Raw genomic sequence first — 11,736 nt, 5'->3', positions numbered from 1 at the left:
GAATAGCTTGACTCCCTCTTGCAGACGTATCATGACCTAACTAGGTAACAGCATCAGTGTTAGAAGGGAGGAGGAGGAGGGGGAGGGGGGACGAGGAGGAGGAAGAGGAGAAGGAGGGAGCAGAATATGGGATCCTTGGTGCTTGCTGAGTTTGACTCCTTTGTTGCAGACGTTTCAATACCTAACTATGTAACTTCATCAGTGCTACAAGGAAGTATTGTTTGCAGAGAGGAGGCAGAGGAGCAGGAGGAGGAGCAGGAGGAGGAGGAGGATTGTGGGTCCTTACTCCTCTCTGAGTTTGTTGGTTTGCTTGCAGATGTTTCATGACCCACTTTTAATCTCTTCCCTCTGAAATAAGGAGTCAACTGCTTGGAGGCAGAGACTACAGGCATAACTGCTCTCCATGGAGGGTTTGACCTCTGCTTGGCCCACATTGTTTGCCTCAGAACTGGCCCACTCAGTTTGTCTTCTTCTCCCTCACCTGTGTGTGTTGCAAGCATGATGTGCAAATCCTACAAAGAGCAGATTGTCTGGGAATAGTTTTTTTTTTTCATCCTATAATTTCAGCTTTCCTTTGAAGGATCCAGACAGAACTGGGCCACTTCTGTCCAAATTAATCTTGCTTGCAGGCCGGCCTTCAGGTGGCGAACTGGGCCAACTATAAACCCAGTTCATCCCAGTTGGCCATGTTGTGGGAAGGCTGAGATGCCCATCCTGGCCAATAGAGGGTGGTGTTTTCACAAGGATGACTTGGTTGCTTTGAAGCCAATTCACACAATCTTTCTTTCTTTTTCTTTCTTTCTTTCTTTCTTTCTTTCTTTCTTTCTTTCTTTCTTTCTTTCTTTCTTTCTTTCTTTCCTTCCTTCCTTCCTTCCTTCCTTCCTTCCTTCCTTCCTTCCTTCCTCTCTCTCTCTCTCTCTCTCTCTCTCTCTCTCCCTTTCTTTCTTTCTTTCTTTCTTTCGAGTGGTTGTTTTTTGAAACGCTGAATCCTGATGCAGTGAGATCCCAGGGGTGGGGGAGTCTGTGGGAGGGTGGAGAGAGGCCTCAAAGTCAAATGGTGGCTGCTTCCACACCACAAAAGCCTTGTCTCTTTTTGTATACACTGCATGCACAGTACATGCAATAAAGCATGACTTGAATTGTATGGTTGTGGCTGCCATCTTGACTTTTTTTGCCCCCTCTGACACTCTAAGTTGGAAAAGGTTTTTAAGAAGAGGTTTTTAAGAAGAGACTGGACAGCCATTTGCCTGGAATGGTCGAGGGTCTCCTGCTCAAGCAGGGGGTTGGACTAGAAGACCTCCAAGGTCCCTTCCAACTCTGATGTATACCTGATGGATTTTCCAACCCATTTTTTTGTCATAAGAGATACTTTCCTTCTGATCTTGGGCTTGGATGGCTGTTCCAGAGAAACTGGAGCAGATTTGCCAACTAACCTGAATAGCCTTTCCCAGACAGCATGGTCCATACATGCTGGACTTCAATACCCATAATCCTGAGCCTATACCATACTGGGCAGCAGAAACAAATTACAATATATTTCAAGGTTCAATAGGAGGAGATGCCTTAATAGCTCTGATTTAAATAGAAGAGAATATTTGTAGTTCAGGGCTGGACTGTGGAGTCCTTGGTGCTGAGTTTGACTGTTTCCTTGCAGATGTTTCATGACCTAACTATGTTACTTCATCAGTGCTACAAGGAAGTGTGGTTTGCAGAGAGGAGGAGGAGGAGGAAGGGACTGTGGGGTTCTGGTACTCTCTGAGCTTGGTTGTTTTCCTGCAGATGTTCAATTGCCCAACTAAGTCACATCATCAGTGTTAGAAAAGTGTGGGGTTTGTGGGGTGGAAGTGGAGGTGGAGGTGGAGGTGGAGGAGGAGGAGGAGGAGGAGGAGGAAGAGAAATAACTCTAAGCTTGGTTGTTTTCTTGCAGCCATTTCATTACCCAACTCGGTAATATAACCTTCAGAATTGGTGATTTTACCTAGTTGGGCAATGAAATGTCTGCAAGAAAACAACCAAGCTCAGCATGCACCAAGAATCCCACACAACTATCTGTGGGGCTCTCCTTATTGAGTGTTGGCCAGGAAAGAGACCATCATGGAGAGCTGGCTGGACGTCCTAAGCTTGATGGCCTTGGACTGATCCAGGAGACCTTCCCTGTTGGGTCAGGTTGTGTTCCACTTCAAGACATCTTATTACCACCTTCTCAACTGCCATGTTCCAGATAGGGTGGGACCACAGTCTCATATGCACTTTAGAGTTACCTGGGTCACAAACTTATTCTCGCTCCAGAGAGTCATTGGAGCTTCCTCAAAGACCTTCTTCATGGTGTTGGGAGGCCTGTAGGAGTCAGCGTAGGTGCTGATGGGCGTCTTGGTTTTGGTAGCAAAGAGGAACATCTTGGATGGATCTGGACGGCTCTTCAGAAATCGTGAACGCAGGGAGAGGGAGTGAAGTACACTTCTTCGGCAGAAGAGCTGGAGACCTCAGCCTCATGGAGTCTGGGGCTCTTTCCCTACGGATGCTAGGAAAGGGAGAGTTGCTCTTCATGCCAGTGGGGCAAAATTAAGTCTTCTTTTCCTTGAAGATCACAGCCCTTCCCAACAGTCAGCCTGGGCATCATGGGTGATGTCACAGTTGGCAGGCAGAAATAGGCAAGTAGGTCAGGAAAACCCATCCCGGGTTTTAAGAAGTGTTGACTTGGGCTCCCAGAATTCCCATCAGGAAGCTTTAAAATATGTGAACTTAAAGGCTGGCTGGGGAATTCTGGGAGTTGAAGTCCACAAGTCTTAAAGTTGCCAAGGGTGAAGACCTCTGAGGTAAATACAGTATGTCTATGGGTTTGTGTGACTTCCCTGAAAACCTTTTTGCCTACTTTTCATTTTCCAACAGAAAAGCCCCAAGGGCTTCTCAAGTGCTACAGCGAAGCCGTTGAGCACCCCGGCATGAAAAAGACCACCATTTTGAAGGTCCCACCAATCTATTATTCCTGAATTTGGATGTGGAAGAACTGTGAACCATTCTAGATCTGAATGATTCCCTACCAGTCTGATTGCATATGGATTGTTGTGGCTAACAAGTGTGGGATTTGTCCTGGAGTGTAGGTAAGCCTTTGACTTACTAATGTGCATTTTTTTATCTTGATAGAACCATAGGGCTGGAAGGGACCTTGGAGGTCTTCTAGTCCAACACCCCCCACCCCCCACCCCGGTCCAAATCCATCTGAAGGTCCATCTGAAATCATTGCACAGGAACAGGGAAGGTGAGAAAGTGATGGGTGAATTAGAAGGAATAGCCCCAGAAGTGTAAGAACTTGGTTGTCATAGGAAGGCTAGAACAACACAATCTCACACGCTTACAGTCTGTCTCTCTCCCGTCCCTCCTTCCCTTCCCTTCTCTTTCATTCTTTTTCCCTTCCTTCTTTCCTTCCTTCCTCTTTCTTTCTTTCCCTTTCCCTTCCTTTCTTTTTTCTTTCTTTCTTTCTTTCTCTTTCTTTCTTTTTCTTTCTTTCTTTCTTTCTCTTTCTCTCTTTCCCTTTCTTCCTTCCTTTTTTCTTTCTCTCTTTCTCTCTCTCCCCCCTCCCTATCATTCACACACACACACACACACACACACACACACACCTTCCCCTTTGCTGGTCAATGTCTACAGTATTTTGTTTTTTATTGCTCTGAGAAAACAGAATCCCTCCCTTCCTTTTCCAGAGGCTTTCAGACACAGAGACAGCTGGGTAGGTTTCATATGTATGCCTTTTAATATTAATTCTGTCAACACTACACACAACCAGTAACAATGATAAATACTGCAATGGAAATGTTAAAAAAAATATTATACATGTAACATGTCTTCCAAAAACCACATTGTAAAAATAAATTAATGTGTAAACTTGACAGTAAACTATAATAATAATAATAATTATAATTAAAAAAAAAACCAACAACCCAACAGATTGGTTTAAGGCAGTCATCTACATGATGGGAAAAGGACTGTGCTACGTTGCTCAGACCGGGGAAGCAAAGAGTTAAGACTGGGCTTGGCTAGAAAACAAGAGCTGACTTACTAGGAGGAGAGGGGGATTAGCGAGAACAAGGAGACTCCCCTTCCCAATTTATAAGTGAGTTTAAGAGGGAAGTGATAGGACTGGTGTCTCCTCAAGGGTTCCCGGGCAGGTTGGTTATCCCCCAACCAAAGACGGTTCCCTGTTGGGACTCTGACATCTTTCCTTTGCCTGTTTCATGCACACACAAGTCAGACATGGTAAGAAGTAGCAATAGAAGAGAATATTTGCAGCTGAAGGTTCAACTGGGGAGTGGTAGTCCTGCCTGCGCTATGAGCTTTGTAGTTTTCCTGCAGACGTTTCATGACCAAACTAGGTAATATAATCAGTGCTGGAAGCCAGTAGAGTTTCAGGAGGAAGAGAAGGAGGAGGAAGACAATGATGACTGTGGGGTCCTTGGTGCTCTCTGACTTTGGTGGTTTTCTTGAACACATTTCATTACCAAACTAGGTATCATCATCAGTGCAAGGAAGAGAAGGAGGAGGAGGAGGAAGAGGAGGAGGAGGAGAACCGTGGAGTCCTTAGTGCTCTCTGAGCTTGGTGGTTTTCTTGCACACATTTCATTACCAAACTAGATACTATCATCAGTGCGAGGAGGAGAAGGAGGAGGAGGAGGATGAAGGGAAGAGGACAATTGTGGAGTCCTTGGTGCTCTCTGAGCTTGTTTCCTTCCAGACATTTCACTACCTAACTAGGTAACATCATCGGTGTGAGAAGGGAGCGGGCTTTACTAACTTTTTATATATTAATGGCTTCTCCTTTTGGTGGGAGTGCTGTTTTCTTCTTGGTTAGGCTGTTGACCGAATTGATAGTTCCTTGTTTGGGGTAGAGAACAAACCCCACTCCCTCCTAGTACTGATGATGTCAGCTAGATGGGTAATGAAATGTCTGCAGGAAAACAACCCAGCTCAAGAAGCACCAAGGACCTCAGTTCATATAGTAGTTGGTGTTGGTGGGTGTATAGTTTTCTCCTTAGTAGTACCTTGATGAGGCTATTGTTTTCTGCTTGATTGTTTGACTGGAAGCAATCCCTGCTTATCTGGGTATTGGCTGTTGGAGAGGATGTGTTCTGGGATTTTTTTTAAAAAAAGCAGCACAAAGTCCACATTCACTAGCACTGATGACGTTACCTAGTTGGGTCACGAAACGTCTGCAAGAAAACAACCAAGCTCAGAGAGCACCAAGAGCTTCATGGTCCTCCTCCTTCTCCACTCCACAAACCCCACTCCCTTCTAACACTGATGATGTTACCTCCTTGGGTCATGAAGCGTCTGCAAGAAAACAACCAAGCTCAGAGAGCATCCCAGGTGGATAAGGTGGCTTCACTGACCCCTCTCCCATTAGGCGGTTGGTCACAGGACAGAGGAGGCTGGTGGAGAAGCCTTTGGGCCACCTCAGCTCAGCAGTTCTTCTGCTCTTAAGGACATGTCTTGGGTCTCTGTTTTTGCTCCTGGAGAAGAGATGGCTGAGACCTAACATCCTTGATAAACTGACACTTAAAAGAGGAAGAGTGAACAAGCTAACTAAGTTTCTTGAAAAAGTTTTCCACAGAAGACCCCTTGCTCCCAGGCCATCAGGGCACACACTTTCAGGAAAAGAAGAGTAGGGGGGTTACAGGAGAATATTTGACCTATCCAAGGAAGAAGAAAACTGAAGCAGCCCTGAACCCCCTTATCTAGTTAATGAAGCTACTGGAGGGGGTGGGACTGATAGGGGAAGGGGCAGGTTGAACAGTGCAAAATCTAAGGGGGGGTCTCCCGCCCCTCCACCAAACAAGAACAAAGACAAAATTATTCCCTTGCAGTTTTGGGAAGCTGGATCATCCTCTTGCTTCCCTCTCGGTGCAAATCTATCAATTTATAAAAAGAGAGGATGGGGCAGAACTTACTGAATCTCTTGGTTGGTCGTAAGGTGCTCACAAATAAGAAAACTCTGACATTTTGAAGGAATTGGGATGCTCCAAAACTGGAGGCTTTCAAGAAGAGATTGGACCACCCTTTGTCTGAAATGGTATAGGGTCTCCTTGCTCGAGCAGGGGGTTGGACTAGAAGACCTCCAAGGTCCCTTCCAACTCTGCTATTTTGCATTCGGTAATTCCTCACTGAAGGAATTAAGACGCAATGGCTTTCAAGGGGACAAAGAGTTGTGTAGCAAAGTTCTGCCACTTGGCTCTCTCTCCAAAGGAGAGAGGGGGCCGGAGAGATGGGTGAAGGAATATGAAGGACCCACAAATTATACGCCAAGAACCCCTGCAGCAATGGAGATCATCTAGACCAAAGCAGAGAAGAACCTCAGCAGATCTTCCAGAAGTTGTGGCTGCTCCATCACTGGAGGTTTTTAAGGAGAGATTGGACAGCCATTTTTCTGAAACGGTATAGGCCAGGGGTCTCCTGCTCCAGCAGGGGATTGGACTAGAAGGCCTTCAGGGTCCCTTCCAACTCTTTTATTCTGTCAAGATGCTCGGTTGCCTTCCTCCATTTTAGCTCCTGAATTTTTGGTAAATACGTGCCTTCCTCCATTTTAGCTTCCTCCAATACGTGCCTTCCTCCATTTTAGCTCCTGAATTTTTGGTAAATACGTGCCTTCCTCCATTTTAGCTCCTGAATTTCCTGCAGACGCACTGTGGGACATTCTTGGGATAAATGTGGGGCAGCTGATTTATTGGGGGAGGGTGTTTTGAGCTGCCTCCAAGGGTTAGGAGGAGGATATGCTGAGGACAGAGAGAAGAGAGTAACCAACCTTTCAGCAGAACAGGTATGGCCCGAGAAGAAACAACAGAACCTGAAGAACGAGGGCTGTGTACAATTCAGCCGAGCTTGCAATTCTAGACCTAAGCACTGGACACGGGTGCCAAGATTCCTTCGGATAAGTAAGTTAGGCGTTTGACTTTTCTTGCTATCTCCCTTCCTTCCCCAACATGTGTACAATTTAACCGGGTCGCTTGCGCATCTCCCACGAGGAGTGAAGGAGACCCTACCCCAGGGATCTTGATCTTTCAGAGCAGATGCAGGACTTGGCCGCATTCAGAATGACTTTGGTTCTTTCCACGTTTGCTGCAAATGGGCCCCTTCCCTGGAAGGGAACGAGGGCAGGAAAGCGTGCATGGAGGAGGACCACCAACTCTGTCTAAACCTACTTGCTTTTGGGCATAACCCCGCTGCATGAGCAGGAAGGCAGTCCCTCAAGTGAGAACGGAAGATTCCTGCACTGCCTAAAGCCCCCAGATGAGGACATTTCCATCTGGATTAATGGTCCCTAAGAGGGAAAAAAAAATAGCAGGGTCCTGTCAGCAGTTCCAAGAAGGCTCTACACCAGGGGTAGGCAACCTTGGCTCTTTTATGACTCGTGGACTTCAACTCCCAGAATTCCTGAGCCAGCCATGCTGAGGGGAAAGGGAGAGGTTTCCAAGCTGAGCCCTGCTGGCTCAGGAATTCTGGGAGTTGAAGTCCACGAGTCATGAAGGGGCCAAAGTTTCCCTCATGCTGGCTCAGGAATTCTGGGAGTTGAAGTCCATGAGTCATAAAGCGGCCTAGGCCTAGGCCAGGGGTAGGCCACCTTGGCTCTTTTATGATTTGTGGACTTCAACTCCCAGAATTCCTGAGCCAGCATGGCTCAGCTTGGAAACCTCTCCCTTTCCCCTCAGCTTGGCTGGCTCAGGAATTCTGGGAATTGAAGTCCATGAGGCATAAAAGAGCCAAGGTGGCCTACCCCTGCTCTACAGCCTTTTGCACTCTGATTCAGCTGACCCTGAGGGCCCAGATAAACCTCCAGGTGGTCTCAACGACTCTGAGAGAGAGTGAGAGAGTGAGAGTGAGAGTGAGAGTGAGAGAGAGAGAGAGAGAGAGAGAGAGAGAGAGAGAGAGAGAGAGAGAGAGAGAGAGAGAGAGAGCTAGCGACCAGACGACTGCAAGGACTATAAATCCTTCCATCCTCTACCATTCAGTCAGAACTGAAGAAGCCCCTTGGATGAGAAGCAAAACATCAAGAAAACCAAGAAAATCCAGTTGCCTTTTGAAAAAAAGTCCCTTTTGAAAGCCTTGCTAATTTTTCCTCTTTTCTACTCTGTCTCTTTCTTAGAAAACATGAAGACACAAAGGCAAGGAGATGCCAAAAAGAATGTTTTTTTTTAAATTTATATACCACCGTACTGATTTTGCTAAAAGAGCTTTCTCTCCAAGAACCTTTGTGAAGACTGAAAGAGGAACATTTATCTTTTCATCAGAGTTTTGACACAACGCGCGTCCAGTTTTGACACAACGCACGTCCGGGTCAAAAAGAAGGGGCTGAGCGGACCCGTAATATTTACCCATCTGATCTCTCCGGGGCCCAAAGACGAACAAAGGTCAAATTCAAAGCACAGTCCTTTTGCAATCCCCCAAATCCTGGTGGAGAAAAAAAAATATATGACAAAGCGTTTGGCTAGAAACACAAAGGTAGGAGGCCATAATCACGTTAAGCAGTGCAAAGATTCTTTTTAAAAAAGAAAAATAAAAAAAATCACTGTTATCCGTTTGAAGGAACCATGTGTGAAAATCAAATACAGATGAGTTAATCTCTAGGTAGAAGCTTTTCAAAGGGATTAAGGATGTCTTTTTTTTTTAAATTAAAGGGTAACTTCTCTGGCCTAGATTCATCACTAATAAGGTCATTTTATTTGGGGGGGTGTCAGAGTTTATTCGGTTAAAGGAGTCAGCTTTTGCCATGGTTCTAGTCATCCCATGAAGTTTTTGCTGGTCCTTAACTCAAAAGATCAACTCAACAGAAGAAACCTGCCATCTCCTGTATCACGTTTCCAAAATAATCTCATTTTCTCTCGCAGCTCCTTTTTCTCCAAGAGGACCACGAAAGAAACTCTGCTTCCCAAAACCCAGGATCACTTTATCCACGGACAACGGGTGTAACTGCTAACCAGGATGGGGATATATGTAGTACCCACGTACATAAATACTCTTATCAGGAGAAGCCAGCAGTCCGAATTTGTGCTCAGGAGGGGAAAGTTGGTGAGCCAGGAGACAAATCCTAAAACCCATCTTGGAGCAGAGAAGTCCCTGAAGGTGAGCAGGCTTGGATAGGGACAATGACTCCGCCCTATTGGTTTTGTCTCTAGATATACTCAAATATTTTCTCTGTTAGGTTGCAAAGCTTGGCACAGTCTGAGTTTAGCAAAGCAGAATAATCATCAGTTTTGGTTATTGTTATTTTTTTTTCTCTCCTTTACTACAGGTGGCCGGTAGTTTTTGTACAAATGCTGCAAAAGCAGCCTATTTACAAGCAATGGCGATGGCCGAACGGGGCACCAATCTGTCAATGACATGAGCATGCTAGTTGGCATCCAATAACAGGAGAGGATTTGGGCCAAAGAGTCTCTAGGCAAGCCCAACGCGGTCCCTCTTTTGGCTCCAGATGGAATTGCCGCAGCCAACTCAGCGCAGGACAATTTAGCAATTCCATTTAATGATTTAAAATAAATTTTTAAAAATATTTTAATTGTTATCGTTCATGTTTCATGTTCATGTTCCTTCCTTTAATGATTCTATGCCACCATTTCTTTGTTAATAGTATAATTCTCGCCCCGCGGCAAGTTGGCTGTGGTGAGTTGGCCGTGGGGAATTGTCACCGACCCAGGTCCAGAATGGAGGCAGGTGCTGGGTCTGGCCAGCTGGATGTTGGGACAAAAGGGTGTCGCCTTCTGGACTCATCAGGAGCCTCTGTAAGCAGCCACAATCCTGTTTTTGAACCCAGCAGGCACCGATATAGGAGAATATTGGTAGCTCAGGGTTGAAGTAAGGGGTCCTTGGCGCTCTCTGAGCTTCGTGGTTTTCTTGCAGACGTTTCATTGCCCAAATTAGATAACATCACTAATACTGGTGATGTTACCTAGCTGGGTCATGAAACGTCTGCAAGAAAACAAGCACAATCAGAGATCACCAAGGACCCACCACCCCGCCCCAGTGGGCACTACAAGCCAAGATCTGCTTAGGGCAGCAACTTGACCCCTGGTCCTCAGAAGTTAAAGGACCTCTTGCTTTGCAAATGCAGGAGAAAAACAGCCCAATGCAGATCTTCTCGTCTTGAAGAAATCAAGATTTCCATTGTGAGCAATGCTGCTTCTCAGAGTTGGTAGACTTATGTTAGGGTTTGTGTTTAGTGAGTAGGTAAGACTATGGAGTGAGGGGAGCCCTGGTTCTATATTACATTTTTTTTTCATGTTTCAGTGGCCACCACTGTTTGGTGTTCCACTGTTACTGGTCCCCTGTAATCCATGTTTGGTATGAATTCCTCCTGGCCAATTCCTCTTTAGCAAAAAAGAAAAGAAAAAAAATCTCGTATTTCGTTCTTGCTCTCCTCCTCTCTCTCTTATTCAGCTTCCCCTGCTCCCAAAATAAAGTCCTCTTGATTTCTGATCAAAGATTGTTTTCCTTCTCCTGCACCTGGAACAAAATCTGTCGAGTAGAGACACTCTATAGCAGAGGTCTCCAACCTCGGCAACTTTAAGACTTGTGGACTTCAACTCCCAGAATTCCCCAGCCAGCGCATGCTGGCTGGGGAATTCTGGGAGTTGAAGTCCACAAGTCTTAAAGTTGCCGAGGTTGGATAGGCCTGCCCTACAACGTCCTCAGCCAATCCGTCCACCTGTCTCTGGAACTCTATGCATGATTCTTGAAACCAGCCCTGAATTCCAAAGAGATAAACGGATTTTTCCTATACAGAGTTATCTCACATCTCACTTACTGCAGTTTTAACTTACACAAAAGAAAAAAAGAAAAAAGAGAGAGAAGAGGCTCTTAAAATGGTTAATATTATTATTAATTATTTTGTTTTTGGTTTCTCCTGACTCTATGAACACAAAGAGGTGCACGTCCTACCATAGGAGGAAGCAATGGCTGTTAAGTTTTACAGTTATAATGGAACGCGCCGCGCCGGTCGCCCTCGGCTTGGCCAGGCGTCCCCCGTTACTGGATGTGACAGGCAGTGGAAGAGGTGGCTTGACAGCACATGCAAGTGGGGTTGACGGACTTGGGCGGAATCAGGTCAAGGTCCTCGTCGTCCGGGATCTCGTCCAACCGGTATCCGTCCTTGAGAAGCTGGATATTCAAGTCCTGGTTGATCTGCTGCAGACAAAGAGACAGGATGTCAATCCAGCCACGGTCCTACCGAGAGGCACCTGAGAGGCACCTAGCCCAGAATTGTAGGCAACGACATGGGTATTAGAGGGACTTCTTCGTAATTAGAGGGTTAGCTTCCTTAGATATCGAATTATAACATCTATCCCAGGGCAACTCTATGTTGTCATATTGTGGTGAGTTTATTACGGTGTTATCTTAATTTAATATTTTATCTCGTATTGTATTGTCATTCTGTCTGTCTGTCTGTCTGTCTATCTACCTACCTACCTACCTATCTACCTACCTATGTATATATACAGTATTCAAAATTTTGTAGCTGACAAAGAGTTAAAGCTACAAAATTTTGAATTTACAGTTTTCACAGTAGTGAGGTCTGCCTGCAAAAAATGCTCCTAGACTGGAGCGAAATGCAGTAGCAGATTGCTTTGTCCTATATTTGGTAGACCGGGTGCTTCACCCAATATATATATATAGCTGCCCAGGTTCAAATCTCAGAAGGGTATGGCTAGCTGATAAATAGCTCGAAATAGCTATACTAGTCTCCCTTTAATATAT

At 45.6% G+C, this 11,736-nt stretch overlaps 1 protein-coding gene across 1 annotated transcript in view; it reads right to left on the bottom strand.

Moving 5' to 3' along the window:
* Window positions 1-11,004: 11,004 nt before the first annotated feature.
* Window positions 11,005-11,736, bottom strand: part of FAM219A (family with sequence similarity 219 member A) — a gene marked incomplete at its 5' end in the record, with an annotated part of 11,405 nt that continues 10,673 nt past the window's right edge. The window contains one exon of the mRNA XM_015827985.1: window positions 11,005-11,163. Within this exon, the coding sequence (XP_015683471.1) occupies window positions 11,008-11,163 (156 nt within the window). The remainder of the gene's footprint in view (window positions 11,164-11,736) is intronic.

This window comes from Protobothrops mucrosquamatus, unplaced genomic scaffold (genome assembly GCF_001527695.2).
Source record: "Protobothrops mucrosquamatus isolate PMUCROS unplaced genomic scaffold, P.Mucros_1.0 scaffold4129, whole genome shotgun sequence".
In the NCBI taxonomy this organism is placed as follows: domain Eukaryota; kingdom Metazoa; phylum Chordata; class Lepidosauria; order Squamata; family Viperidae; genus Protobothrops; species Protobothrops mucrosquamatus.
This window is presented reverse-complemented; position numbering and strand designations above follow the sequence as displayed.